The 15,494-nt window shown below is 36.0% G+C and overlaps 2 protein-coding genes across 2 annotated transcripts in view; one reads left to right on the top strand and one right to left on the bottom strand.

Moving 5' to 3' along the window:
• SP2353 (EGF like, fibronectin type III and laminin G domains protein pikachurin) overlaps window positions 1-14,721 on the top strand; it is a 458,909-nt gene extending 444,188 nt beyond the window's left edge. Inside the window, exons 9-13 of the mRNA XM_019048593.2 lie at window positions 434-662; window positions 3,043-3,293; window positions 6,086-6,310; window positions 7,543-7,646; window positions 9,736-14,721. Of these exons, the coding sequence (XP_018904138.2) occupies window positions 434-662; window positions 3,043-3,293; window positions 6,086-6,310; window positions 7,543-7,646; window positions 9,736-9,875 (949 nt within the window). The 3' untranslated portion in view covers window positions 9,876-14,721. The remainder of the gene's footprint in view (window positions 1-433; window positions 663-3,042; window positions 3,294-6,085; window positions 6,311-7,542; window positions 7,647-9,735) is intronic.
• The window catches only part of LOC109035129 (uncharacterized), a 75,418-nt gene continuing 67,275 nt past the window's right edge, over window positions 7,352-15,494 (bottom strand). The window contains exon 4 of the mRNA XM_072305460.1: window positions 7,352-7,376. The gene's annotated coding sequence lies outside the window, so the exon portion shown is untranslated. The remainder of the gene's footprint in view (window positions 7,377-15,494) is intronic.

The raw sequence follows: 15,494 nt of genomic DNA, 5'->3' as shown, positions 1-15,494 counted from the left end.
GGATACCCCCTCCATTTTGGCCTCACTTTAAGAGCTTTTTTTGAGCTTGGGAGATGATTTCAGAGAAAACCAGTGGCACCATCGTGTTTCTCGCGAACTTTTACATAAGAATGGAATGCAACAATTCGGCCTCTGAGACAACGCTAGGAAGTATGTTTTCACACTGAAGGCGTTTCTTGTACGTCGCTATACTCTTCATTGACAAATTATATGCGGCAATATCGCATTTGCTCATCGATATCCAGTTTGAAAATTGGACTGAGTTAAGCAGAAAGGAACCAACCCACATTTTGGAAAAAATTGGGTTATGAGTGGTTTTGAACTCAGCCACTTCTCTACCATCTATCACGAAAAATGTAAAGTTTTTGTTTTGGCAAATTTTGCAGAAATTGAACTTGAAGTTCGTCTTGTACATGTTTGGTGTGTTTGGCAGGAGCGAGGAGCGGGTGTCGCTGGGGGAGTGGCACGAGGTGGTGGTCTCTCGGACGGGGCGGCTGGCGGTGCTGGCGGTGGACCAGGGCCCGGCCTCGCACGAGCTGTCCCCGGGCGCCTTCACGCAGCTCTCCCTCCCGCTCAACCTCTACCTCGGCGGCGTCCCCAACTTCGACATGGTCTCCCCCAAAGTCAAGGCCAGGACCTCCTTCCAAGGCTGCATCCAGAAGGTAAGCTATTCCCCGAGCCCAGTTCTCCCGCCTTTCCTCCAATCGAGAATTTCCATGCAAATTTTTTATTGCTCCATCTGAAAGTTTTTAAAGAGCTGATATCGCAGTATTTATCTCAATTTTGCTCTGACACGGGAAGTAGTATCAAAATAGATTTAAAAGTGAGAAAATGCACCGCCTTGTGACGTCATCTGGCGGCAATTCCCATTTAATCACATATCGACGGTGTAAGTCGGCAATCACATAACTCGTTTGCGGTGTCTGAAAATCTCCGCCTCTATATTATTTTTTTAAAAGAGAACAAATTCACATCATTCCTTGAAATTTATGCAGAATTTTCTTTGCACAGAGAAGAAAAATCACGGCAGTTTTAAAGAATTGCCGTTGAGTAGTTTTCCGTTCAAAAAATAAAGTATGACAGGAAGTCTGCGACGTCGCAAACCGAGTTTTGTGATTGCCGACTTACACCGTCGATATGTATTTTAGTGGATCGGATAATATTATCACATTTCTCCCTATGATTGTTCAATTTATGAACCAAGGGTATTCTCGTGTTCATTTCACTCAGTGGTTTCCACTTAAACACGAAATTCATCGAATTTCAGACACCCGCAATTTCTCTATTCATTCCAAATATTCCCCCAATTTTCCGATGGAAAATTTGCAAGTATCTGAAATTTGATGAATTTCGTGTCTAAAAGTAAACTACTGAGTGAACTGAACGCAAAAATATCCTTGGTTCTTCAATTGAACAATTATTCGAGGAGATATGACAAAATTAGCTTGTCTGCTAAAATACATGTGTTTAAATGGGAAATGCCGCCAGATGAAGTCACTAGGCGATGCATTTTCTCACTTTTGAATCTATTTTTATACTATTTCCCATATCAGAAAATTACTTTAAAGAATACTGTGAAATAAGCCCCTTAAGCACTTTCAGACGAAGCAATAAAGAGTCTCCCAATCATCTTGAAATTTTTTCCTGAGTTTTTTGTTATTATAAGCTTCCACTTAAACCTTGCTTCGATGGTCGAATCGAATACCGAAAAATCGGCGAAAGTCAGCCCCTATTTAAGAGGCTCTTTGCTTGCAAATTCTATACTTCCGAGTTTTTTCTCAGTTATATCGATTAGTGCATCAAATTTTATCGATTTTTCATGAAATTTAATGATGTTATTTCGATGAAAATGTGAAAGACCTCTCAACTCCTATCAATATTTACGTTGTAAGTAGTCTGTAAGGTATGAATGAGACTGTGAATGATGTGCGAAAGGAAGCTTGTTAAATAATGAAACCCAAAACTTATATGTTTTAATATCGCTAAAGAAGGAGACGCGTATACGGATTTTATATTTTCTGTTTTCTAGATATTTTATTATCTAACGGTTTAACTCTGTCAATTTAATGCAATTGGTTTAGTTCTAAACCATGTAGATAGATGCAAGAACATTTTTGTAGTAGTTTCGTTGTACTTAAATGAAATTTTTTCCAAATGAGAAAATGGCTGATACCATTTTGCCGAAGAAGCTGTTGGAGTGGGTCCATCCAGGTAGGCGACGGAGAGGGCGTCCAGCCAAACGGTGGGTAGAGGGCATCCGTGAAGAGATGGAGAATTGCCAGCTTCCGGAGGACCTCTACCATGACAGATTCCTGTGGCGGGAAGGCGTCGCAGAGCGCCCTAGCGCGCCGTAAAAGCGGCTTGTTCATACACACATATTAAATGCTTCAAATTTTCGACAATATTATGGGGGAACCCCCTGGATCACACTTTCGCCTCCTTCCCTGTTAGCTGTGCGACTCCACCCCGAATCAAAGTCACACTTTATGTTTTATTGTTTATTAGCCATAGTTACTCGTGTTTTCTTGTGACTTTTATGTATGTACACTGAAAAAACAGATTGGTAGAATTTACCATTCCTTTATACGGTGTATTTCACACAGCGTCAATTCAGAGTCAATTCTGCCAGAAAAAAAGATAAACGTTACTATATGTAAACTGGTACAGGTAACCATTCCACTGGCAGAATCGATTTGAAGATTGGTAGAATTTACCATTCCTTCACGCTGTAAAAAACTTTATAAAAAGGACAAAAAAAAAAAAAAAAAGATTGGACCTACAACGCAGGGCCATTTTATGGATTGGACCGAAAAATGTAGGACCAAACTTATCGGACTAACTGGCACTGGACGAAATTTTTTAGACAAAAATTCGCTAGGACGAAAAAAATTGGACGAAAATTCCTGAAACCGAAAGACAGCGTGAAGGAATGGTAAATTCTATCAATCGTTTTTTTTCAGTGTATGTATGCACCTGTAAGTATCAATTAATATTGTTTTCAAGAGCCACTGCAAGAGGGTAATTTCGCAATTTTTCCTTCAGGTTGTGATCAATGACAGACCTCTGCAAATTTTCGCGGAAGCGTTAGCCGGTGTAAATGTAGATAATTGTCAACATCCATGCCTAGCCAAGCCATGCGGCGACAGCGCCCGTTGTGTGCCCATCAAAGAGTCTTACAAGTGTGAGTGCAGCTACCAGTGCGAAGACAGCAATAAACTCACAGGCGAAATTAGCGGAGCCTCATTTGCCGGCACCAACTACTTCCACTATTCGGATTCGAATATCATTCATAGGTAACAATTGCATTTTTTCAATTTTATACGCAGTTGGTTGGTTGGTAGATACGTTTATTTGGCGCTTTTAACAATTCAGCCATTAACACCTTAGAGGAGGGATCAACATATATGGTACAGAATTTAAAAATTTAAAAAGTAGGGGTCACAAAAACGTAGTGTAAAATTAAAAGTTAGGACAAGGAAAAAATACATTAAATTTGGAGATTAATTTGTTTGAAAAAAAGAGGGATTTCATGAAAATACTTTGAAAGATGGAGATCAGAAAGTGGAGGGAAATCTTAATTGTTGATATGTAGGGCAAGTTATCAAAACCTGTTTCAAATGAAGTAGGTCGTGTGGAAAAATGCATCTCGAAGGCGGTCAGCAATCGCTGGCAAATTTCATTCCACTTGTGCTGAATGAAAAAAAGAAGAAAGAAGTAACGAAACAAGATAGAAGATACTAATATTTCTACACTGGAAAAAAAACACATTGGATCTAGAGTCCAGACTCTTGAAAACATCGACAGGAAAAAATATTCTTGATTCAATCGGATTTTTGCTTGAATCAAAACGAAATCCGCTTAAATTAAGAGGCTTGGTTCTTGATTTAAGCTAAATTCTGATTGAATCAAGAGTACTTTTTCTCGTCGATATTTTTAAGAGTCTGGACTCTAGATCCAATGTGTTTTTTTTTCCAGTGGTTTGCAAATAATTCAATCAAAAAGGACCAGAAGGCTACTGTGCCAAGGAAGAACGCCGTAAATCCATCAAAATTTCCCCTTCTTTTTTGGAACTTAACACTCAAAAAAATGAACATTGTTTTACCCATGCACCTCAAATTTTCAGGTTAAGCTCTTGATAGTATCGTACACTGGAAAAAAACTACATCGGATCTAGAGTCCACACTCTTAAAAACATCGTCAAGAAAAAGTACTCTTGATTCAATCAGAATCTAGTTTAAAACAAGAACCAAGCCGCTTAATTTAAGCGAATTTCGTTTTGATTCAAGCAAAAGTCCAATTGAATCAAGAGCATTTTTTCTTGTCAATGTTTTCCAATGTGGTTTTTTTCCAGTGAGAAACTGCGAATAAAATTATCTAAAAAATTGGAAGAAAAATATTCATAAGTTTACCGGGAAAATCGTATTTTATCAAAAGCAATTTTGCAACGCCTGAAGGATCATACGGCGTTTTTCTCTAGCACAGCAGCGCAGATGTTGATCTTGCGATTCTAATACGGAGCGGATCTCTGACTGGCTCCCATCAACGCAACACGCGTGAAGGCGCTGAGGAGACAACTATTTTAACTCCCGCGCAATGTGGTGAAGTATCAGCGTATTTGAAGGCGTTTTGAATCGTGAAACTGAAATATCAGATGTTTGGTCTCGCGATTATCAGACACAGCAGTGCCGGGTCAAGCAATATCAGCAATGACGGAGTTGTTTATATTTGAAGGAGCATTTAAAGGAGTTCTAAGGCGCGATTGGGCTTGCCTGCTGCATATAAATCTTAGCATCTCTTATAATTCAAACAGACATTGGAAGAAATCATTAAATGAGGCTTACGGTGTCCAAAAAATTTAGTACTTCAAAATCCATGCTAAATAAACCACTTTTACACGTATTTTCTCACATAAACTTCAGACATTTAACCATTAAAAATTATTCTCTCAAATTTCAGAGAGATCATCATTCATCTTCATTGTAAATATTTTTTCAGAGAAGGGAACCTTGCAAAATTGAAGAAAAATGTTGTAGCTCTTACCTACTCCCAAAAATTATTTCTGAAAAATATATGTATTATCTAACATAGTAGGAGATCAGTTTTCAGAACTTTAAGAAAAAACATTAATTTTCAAACAAATCAGAGGAGACGAGAGGACATTTTTTTCTTTCTTCAAAAGAATTATTTTCGGGTTTTTTTTCTAATCAATTTCTACATATCCTCAGCTGTATTTTACGACCAAATTTTTTAAAATCTTATCATTATTGAATAAGTTGTGCAATGTTTCGTGACAAACTAGGTGATGCAGCCCTTATGTTTGTTCAAAACTTTAAACGGGTTTTTTCTCTTAACAGCGTTTTTTTTTTAACCTGAAGGTACACTCTTCTCAGGATTTAAAGGATAGATTTGCAAAAACTTTCTTTTTATTTTTTTCCGTTACTTTCCTCTCTAACTACAGACGAGAGGATTTCTGCTGTACTAAGGAAGAACGCTGTATGAGCATTACCTAGTGAGTTGCCAAAGTTCCCTTGATTAAACATGCATATTTTTCCCTGAAATTTTCAGATATTTTAGATTAAATTGCGTGTAAAATTGTCTGAAAATTTTGGAAAAAAAACAACCTTAATTTTTCTAAAAAAGTCGGTTTTTATCGAAGGAAACTTGGCAGCGTCTGAAGGTTCATACGGCGTTCTTCCTTAGCACGGCAGATTTGTTCAAATCATTTTTCTAAAGGGAAAAAAATGAGTGTAAAGGTCTCTTTTGCTAATTTTTTTTATTTTTTTAAATTTTTTTAAAAAAATAGTTTTTTAAATCATAGTTTTATAATTTTTCAAATTATAGTTTTGTATAGTTTTATATAGTTTTTCAAAATCTGTTCGTCTAAAGTTAAGACAAAGTCAAAGCAATCAAACAAACAGAGTTGTTGAAAATCGGTCAATTAGAACCTCAGCAAAGAGTACGTTAACATCAGTGCAATTTACATGGTGAAGATCGGGACTAGCACTCTCCTTAAAGATATTTTATTTTTTTGGAGGCAATTTCAAGGAGTGTTGTTTTCTGAATGGTCCATGTTTCTGTAATTCAGGATCGTTAACGACAAGCTGAGCATCAACATGCGGTTCAAAACATACTCTTCATCTGGTCTTTTGCTGTGGAGCGGGCGGTCAGACAGAGGCAACGACTTTTTTGCTGTGGGCATCTCCGGTGGCCTCCTGCACCTCCGGTACAATCTCGGCAGTGGAGAGGTTTTCATCCAGTATAATCATACGCATGTCAACGACGGACACTGGCATCGTGTCAAGATTTACAGGTGAGACTGAGGAGAAAATTGAATCAGTGAGAGCGAAAACACACCAACTCGGTACCTCAAAAACGCTCTTTTTTCACTAAGGACAGGCAATTTTCATAAAGGTCATGGAATTTACCGTATCTGTGCCAACTTGGACATTTAAAGTTTCCTTAAATACTTGCTTTTAGCCACCAAAAATATTTTTCTTACACTTACTTCCTCACCTAATATGCAATTTTGTGTGTATCTTGATAATTTCCATTTTTTCGAGTTGGTGTGTTTTCGTTCTCACTGATTCAATTGTTAATTAGGTTGAATGTAAGTCTGGTTATAGCTGCCAAAATTGAAGGAGTTTCTTAATGAAATTCTTTCCCTGGTATCGTGCCAAGATCTGCAGGTGAGACTGAGAAGAAGATTGTTGATAAGGTTGAATGTAAGTCTGATTGCAGCTGTCAAAATTGAAGGAGTTTTTTAATGAAATTCTTTCCAAGAAGAGGCAACCTAGTATAAGGAACTTTGCAATTTGTGCACTTTTTATGAGGTGATGGAGAATTTACCGGTGTCGGAAAGATTAATTTCTTGTTCAATCGGAAATGACTGACAATGAGTGAGTTGAACACGAGGATACCCTTTGTTTATTGTTTGAACAATTATTATTGGAGCAAGTATGACAAAATGAATTATTCCCCTGAAATATGTATGTTTAAATGGGAAATGCTGCCAGATGACGTCACTAGGCAGTGCATTTTTCACTTTTAAATCTATTTATATACTATTTCCCGCGCCAAAAAAAAGAAGAAAAAAATTATAAAAATTATTGCGAAATCAGCCCTTTAATATCACTCTCAGATGAAGAAATAAAAATTTGTGTGCAAATTCTGCGTCAGTGAAAGAGATTTTTAGAACAGAGTAAAGAAGAGGGCAACTTATTGAAAGAATTTGGCTCTCATTACGGAGCAGAGATGATTTTGCCAAGTCATCTAGCAGCACATGTATGTCCTTCATGAACACAATCACGGGAAAAATCCATGAGATGCAGGTTTAAAGAAAAAATTATCCCAGGTTTTGTAAAACTCCATCGATGATACTGTGAACATGAGAGCAAAATATCAAAGATCTCTGTGAAACGCTAGAGAAATAATTTTACCTTCAGCCTCAAAAACATGCATTTTTGAATGAATTTGAATTTGAGTATCAACAATGAATATACATTTTTGAGAATTAATCTGTGAATTAATGTTTTCGGACTACAGGGACGGGCAAGTCGGAATGATCTCCTTAGACAATGATGAAATGGTCAGCGGAAGTTCTATTGGCAAGCTTAGACAGTTAAACACCAATACAGGACTCTTTGTTGGTAAGTGCTCCTGCGGTTTTAGAACAAAATCTTCGTTGAAATATCCATCCGCAATACGCCTCTCTGTTTCTAGATTTCTGGCGATTTCTTTGACTCTTCATTTGCAAAACTGCACGATTTTGTTCCGTTATTCGTGAAACTCTCATTGATTTGCTAAATAAACCACCAATCCTGTTCGATCAAACGTAAAATCGTAAGAGCAAAATTTTTAAATTTTGTCAAAAAAATAAAGAAAAAGAAAAAAAAACTGTTCCCAAGTAGATGTGATTGCGATGTCGTACTTTGATCGGCAAATGTGTTGCAATTTCTTAGACATCGATTTATTGCAATATCATTGGATAAGAAATTCCGGTAAATTACGATTACATCACATAAATTTGCAATAAAATCGTAATTTTATCGACGGCGATTCATTGCAATATTATCGAACAAAAAGTCTTGAAAAATTGAGATAAAATTGCGATTTTACTAAACGCGATTTTATAGAAATAAAACTGCAACAAGAGTAAGGATAATTGCTCAGATGGTAATGATCCTTGCGATTTTATCGCCAACAAATTGAAAAAAATCGCAACTCAATGTAAAAATAGCACGATTTTTCCGTGGAAAAATGCTTCTTAGGATATCCTTTTTCATTTTAAAACTGCTGATGAGGTTTCTCGAGAAGTTTTTTTTTTCGGGAAGTTCTCGGGAAAATCTCTGCAGAACTTCATCCGGAAAAAGCAAGTTTTCATTAATTCGAAATTGGGCACTAATTAAAGTTATTTTCTCAGAATTTTTTATGCACTGAGATTAAGTCGTAAAGCTTGATTTCAAATGAGAGTTCGAAGAGTTGGTCATTTTTTTCAAGATAGACGAGTTTTAGGGAAACATGTGGCTAACATTGTCAACTCTTCGATTTTATCTTGTAGGGAACATATTTCATCAAAAAGGGTGCTTAAATGTTTTTTAGTATTAACGTGTGATTTTGTGCAAACATCGTCAAGCCGACACTTTGGGCGTTAGATCACTCTTAAAACTAGAAAACCGTACTTACATTTGAGGTTTTGAAAACGCATGCTCTACTGAAAGTCTACATGATAGTCTCACAGCAACAGTCATGTTTTTACCCAGTTAGACAAATTAACTCGAGTTGGTGTGTTACCAGCACAAAAAGAGTGCTCGAAAAAGTGTTGCCAGTGAAAATGACCAATCTTTAGAAAAAAAAGACGAACTTGCCAAACAACCGCTCACGCTGCGTTTCGCCAAAACGACACAAACTTGCCAGACATTGCAGTGTTGCCCTACGAATATTCACAGCTCCTAGTTAAAAGTTACTTTCCTAGCGGTGAAGCTCAAAAATTTGAACATTATATTAAATAAACATAAATCCACGAGGTGATTATTCAAACTGATATTTCTTTGGTGGAAAGACTTTTTAGTCAATTTATTTTTCACCAAATCATTTTTCTGACAGGCTTGACTTTGTAAGTACCTATCACTTTTGGTATGAGGAAAATTCAAATAAGGGGCTTGGAGGAGCAGGGGCATAAGGGCAGTTTTTGAAAAAAATAGGGTACAATGGGGTGATTCCAATTGAAAGTAATTTTAAAATATATTCTGTGCAAAATTCACTACCAAAATCCAAATTTTAAGCATCATAAAGTGAGTTAGAATTCTCTCTCAGCCCTAAGGCTACATGTAATTTTGAAACTTAAAACATGCATGTCTTGAAACAGCGGAAACTACATTTGAGGGGCTTGGAGGACAAGGTGCATAAGTGTAATTTTTGAGCAAATTGAGATATTAATGATTTCAAGTGAAATTAGTCTCAATGCATATTCTGTGAAAAATTCGCCCTCGAATTCCAATTTTTAAGCATAAAAAAATCAGTGTGAACTTCCTTTTCGCCATAAGGATCCATGTAACTTTGAAACTTCAAACACGTATTTCTCCCAATAACAAAATCTGCACTTGTGCGCCTTGCACTCTAAGCCCCTTAAATAAGTCTGAAAAAGCCGACGGACCAAGGTAGGCACTCCGAGCTTTCTTCAAACTTAATGTCTCAAAATAATTCTCTAATGATCCTTATTTGTCTTTTTATGATCAGGTGGAGTAGATGACATCGAGATGACAACGCACAAGAAATACCACCGCGGAATCACCGGCTGCATTTCAGACTTGACCTTAAATAATGACTATCATGTTCGATTGTCATTTGTAGAAGACTCCTCGGATCAATGCATCTAATCATGCGTCCCTTCAAATGTGCTTGCCTCCTCACGTTTGTCATACAATTTGCAGACGCACCCACTTGAAAAAGTTGGTGATTACCAATTTGACTTCTTACGAGTGATGCAATATTTCTTGCAGACATAATGCAAAACTTCACTTTAACAGGGCTGCCGTTTCAGGTTTTAAAATGTTTTTTGATAGTCCGATTTTTTTATGAATTCAAGGACTTTGCTGGTCCTCAGTTTGAAAAAAAAATATGGTGGAAAATTAACTCGCTGCTGCCAAAATTTGTTAACATCAAAGTCGAATTTTGACCTTGAGGTATGATGCCCATTTTTAGTTGGCTATGTTTCTCGTTTTTCCAAATCCTTGTGGAAACACTTTCACTTCTGAGGGACTAGTCTGGATAAATGGCCTGGTTTGATGTACCATGTGCTCTCTGTGTAGTGTTTCAGCAGGAAAAGAAAGAAATGTCCAATTTCATCATGGAAATTTTACTTGAATGAAATATCTAAACACATGAGAGCCATTTCGACGTTTTCACAGAAAATAAGAAGACATCGAAAACATACTTCATTTTTATACTTCTGAGCAGCCCTGCTTTAAAACCCACACTGTCCTTTTTGTGATAGATAGAGGCATTCTCCCAAAAGACGAGATTAGAATATATTTTTGAAAGCAATTAATTTGAAATCATACTTATATCGTCGAGAACTTCTCATGTACATATCTTCTTTTCTAGCTCTGATATTGATTTTAATTCAGAATCTATCGGAAAGCACTCATCTAAGTCTGTTGACCACATTCAGCAATTAATTTTCCTTTTTTACTGGGAGAATCCAATCACTTCCTAAAAAAAGATGAACCCCAAGGGCTCTCGGACATTTCATTACGCTTTACAAATTTTGTGTTTCTGTTCATTACCTAAATAGTCCTTCCTAGAATTTTTTACTTCAAATGTTCTTTTTTTAAAAGCATTGTTTATAACTGTTCTAGTCAATAGTGCCATTGGTCACTATTTTTATTTTAAGTATCATAGTTGCAAGAAGTAAAATCACAAGAAAAATATCAAGGATGCCTGAAAAGAGTCCAAAGAATCACTATATTCTCAAATTATGTTTCCAGTTGGAATTTCACTTCTTAGCATGTGCTTTAATACGGCGGAACTCATTGTTTCTCATATTTTTGTGTCATAACAAAAGATAGGCACTCATGGTAAAACTGAGGAATAAAGTGCTTCCAGAATGATCATGTTAACATTCTGAACGATTCAATTCTGGAACATTGTTCTATATCTATTTTATTTTGCTTGAAAAATCAGTGTCACTTATTCTTTGTCAATTTTGGCAATTACCTCTGCACATGCTTTTTAAGTCAGCGAATTGTCTTTAAAAGTCTACCAAAAACAATCACTTTTTCTTTGTTTTTTAAAGCAGAGCCAGCCTTCAGTGGATTTTCAAGAGTCAAACTTTCTTTTCGATGCTTTACTCATCGAGGTATTTTACCTTCTATTCAAAATCTATTCTCGAAATGCTTTCATACGAGTTAACTTCCTTTTATCTCCCATTATCCATTTAAGGATGACAAATTGTAATGTTTCTGCAATATTCTTCTGGTCAAATTATTTGTGCATGAAATCTCTGCAGCCTTACTTGGTCCTAGTGATGTTTTATATCCTACTCCAAAATTCTTTAAAATATCACTGGTTCTCTCTGCATGAACATCTGAACTCCAATATCATTATTTCAGTACGAAATACTCATGTATTTATCACCAGAATGGTCAAACCAGGGTGTTTACTGATCGTGAAAATTTTGGAGGGGCTGCTTAATTTTCTTGGAATTTTTTTTGAAGTAAGTTAAAAATGTTTCAATTACATTAAAAGCCAATCAAAATTGAAGAAAAGTTAATATGGCTGCATACCCTGCTCTGCTACGACTATTCTGTAGTCGATTTTTGTCCAGGATCTCTGATATATGTGTAATTTTGACTTTCTTCGACTTCAGAAAAATTCTAAAGGAGAGCAAAATCATTATAAAATTTGTGTACCTCGTCCGAATCTTTACAAAATCATTGTATTTTAAATCAGAAAGAGATCAAATTGAAATCACTAGAGATCGTCCCAAACTTCAGTTTCTAAAAAGTGATGAAAGATCGCAACAGACACTCTGGTAATGCCTATTCCCTTTAGCTATCTTAATTTTTTTTAGGAGAGAGTATATCATATCAACGAAAAAACGTTAAGACTTAAAAAGTTTATATTTAGGTACGATAAAATTGATACTTTTGAATGCTTTTCATGTGGGTATTTTTGCACCCTTCTGCATACTGCAATAATCACAATTTTTTAGACCCCTAGAAATGCCATTTATCAAAATTTCAATTTTTTAGTTCAATTTTTCACAAATTTTGTACATCTCATAAAGTCTTCTTTTCGTTTGGATCTCCAGATTCATCAATGTTTTTTCGCTGTAGGTTTTATTTTTTTATGTACATAAACTGTTCTCAAGTATATAGATTTGTTGATAGTGCATTAAGTGTTAATGGAAGTCAGGATACAGTAATTCTGTAATTTATGAAAACGCCCAGTCTTTTTATTACATAGGTTGCCTGTGGCCCAAAAAGAATAAGACCCAGGGTAAATCGTTTCTTTTTCCCCACTTCAAAATGATTTTTGTAGATGCTTCTCAGTGGAAAAATATACTTACCTGACGTTGTCGCGGATGATAAGACGTCTAGAGCAGCCTACTATGCTGCCGTGCTAAGGAAGAGTGCCGTATGAACATTCGAGAGTTGCCAAATCTCCCACAATAAAATGTTTATTTTTGAGGATTATTGTTAATATTTTTCCTTGAAATTTTCAGACATTTTCGATCAAATTACTAGTAAAATTGTCTGAGAAATTGGCAGAAAAATATTTAAAAACAAATCTGAAAATTAGTGATTTGCCAGAGGAAATTTGGCATATCCTCAAGGTTCATACATCGTTCTTTCTTAGCGTGGCAGTATGGAGAGTATGGACATTGCAAGATTCATTTCTGACTGGCTCAGCCATTTTTGGCTACATGTAACTCTCCAGGGCTACAAATGGCGGATGCTCCAAGCAGGTTTATGATAATATAACTAAAAATTCAGTTTTATTTAATCTCAGTAGGGGTAAAATTTACTAGGAGAACAAATATACTTAATTCATTTAAAAATCTAATTTGAACATCAAATAAACGATGATTCCGTCCTGCATACATCCGTTATCAGTGGCGATGTTGACAGAAAGAGGACCAGGTGAAAATCGTCAAAATATGGTGGCAACCCCCTCTCATCCAAAGTTATCGCTATTTTTGGGCCCTGTTAATAAGCAACCCCCTCCAAGCAAGTGTCCATGCCTCAATTCAATCTCGTAGCTGATTATAGAAGAGTTTGGATGGTTAAATTCCTGAGGTTGGTTGATAAGTTAAGAACTAATCTGTTTGTAAATTTTAAGATTTGGGGAAAACTTCAAATATATTGAATTTTAAACGAATCAAATAAAGTCACTGCCGGTTAGATAAAACACGCTTACAATCAAATCTGTTCTAATGTCTCTTTACAGAATCACTGTATGTATACACTTGTCAATTTTAAGGAACTTAATTTAATTTTATCTCCTGAGTTTTTCGCAGCTAATTTGTATCAGTAGGATTTGAAAGCTAGAAAAGTATAAAGAGTAAGTGCTAACCCTACTTTTTGGAAATGCTCACTATATAATGGAAATGTTGTAAAGTCTTCAGTGAGCAAATACTCATCAAAAACTAGTCAAAAAATAATTATGGTATCAAGTTAAGTATCGACTCCTTCGGTCAACATCGGAAACATGTATCGAAATCCACGATCATCACTAATTTATTGCCATTCAGTACTTAAAAATCGAAGGTCAAGACTTGAATCGTCCAGAAATTTAATCCATACTCAATTCAAAATGTAATCATAAGTTGGCGTGAAAACTTTCAAGGATCATCACTTCCTATTCATATCACTCGGTTTCCGATTTTTTTGTCAGTTGCTCATGACGACCAACAATACCAGTGGCACGGCATGCTTTGCAATATATCTATTGATCTGGCGTTTAAACTCATGGAAGAGGATCGATAAACAGGGTGTTTGCAATGAACACCTTGATAATCGATTCTTTACCATAGCTTCAAATGAGGAAATATGGATAGTCGATCATTCACGACCCACAGCTGAACGACACAACTATTAATTCCTCTTGTTGTAAAATCGTCCTTGTACTGATCATTAATGTAATTTTTCGAATTTGTTGAGACTTCGCCCATTCTTCTTTACAATGAATGAAAAATGGACAAATAGTTTTCAAAGGAACCAAAACACCCAAACAAATATTAAAAAAAAAAAAAAAAAAAATAGGTTTCAAGTTTCCTATAATTTTATTACCGAAAATATATTTCCTTTCCTCCATGAGATTACTTCCTGTCATTTGTCCGAGTATGGAAATTTCGTTTTCTAAAAGTGGGGAATGATTCCTCAAAAAAGGGTCGAGTAGAGAGTGATTTTGCTTTCAAAAGATGATCAAGACACTTCTGTAATCTATTTATTCTTTTTTATTAGCCTCTAGAGAACACTGTTAAATATTGTGACATATCATATTCTACAAGTGTACAGTCGTTAGATGTTTAGCTGTCTTTTGGCACCCTATCATTTTGTGTATTCTGTATAGCTATCCTGCATTTACTGAAAATGTTTAGCAAGTACTCTAATTAGGAACTTCCTTCTTACATCCACACACTTCATCACACCCCTCTTTTAATAAGTGTCAGTTGTGTGTTTTTGATCATGAAGATAAAAAAATCTAATTTCTTTGTAATTTCACTGCTTTTTTGTTATTTCAAATTTTCTCAAATACCTAATATCACAACGGCAAGAAGATTTCTACATCCACAGGGCTTTTTAAGATTAGATGGTTATAGATATTTTCAAAAGACTCGGTGCAAACTAGAAAGCACGCCCCCGGTCATTACCTGCTAAAAATGACCATGTTGATAACGTGTTGGTCTAGCCCAACATGGTGAGTGAAAAATGTTTCTACGATGGTATCTGGTATCAACATGTTACCAATAAGATATCATCTTGACACAGTATGGTCCCATGATTCTCCAACCGAAAAGTTGCAAGAAACCTGAAACTTTGTTGAAATATAGTTGAAACTAAATTCCAACTTTCTCGCCATCTAGTTGGCATCCTTTCAACACCGAAGGAACTTATTGAAACATAAGATCCTTGATAACATATTGGGACTTACCATATTTGGTATCATGTTGGTTTTTTACCCCAAGTTGACATCATGTTGACATCATATTAATACCAACATGGGCATTTGAGACCCTATTGGTAAAAACATGGTCTCAACAGTTTACCAACATGGCCATTTTTGAGCCAAGAAACAGTCAAAAACTGGTCAAAAACTAGCTTTTCTGACCACTTTTTGACTCTTTCTCTGGAGCGTTTCCAGCGGCTAGCTCGAAGCAAGGGACTTGCGGAGCTATTCCGACTGGAAAATCGCACTCGGCGAGTCAATTCCAAGCGAGCTTACTTGGTTTCGACCCGATCAGCGAACTTTCGATTTTGACGCTAAAAATT

The sequence above is a fragment of the Bemisia tabaci genome, chromosome 10 (genome assembly GCF_918797505.1).
Source record: "Bemisia tabaci chromosome 10, PGI_BMITA_v3".
Classification (NCBI taxonomy): Eukaryota; Metazoa; Arthropoda; class Insecta; order Hemiptera; family Aleyrodidae; genus Bemisia; species Bemisia tabaci.
Note: the sequence above shows the minus strand (reverse complement) of the source record. Positions and strands in the feature narration are given on the sequence as shown.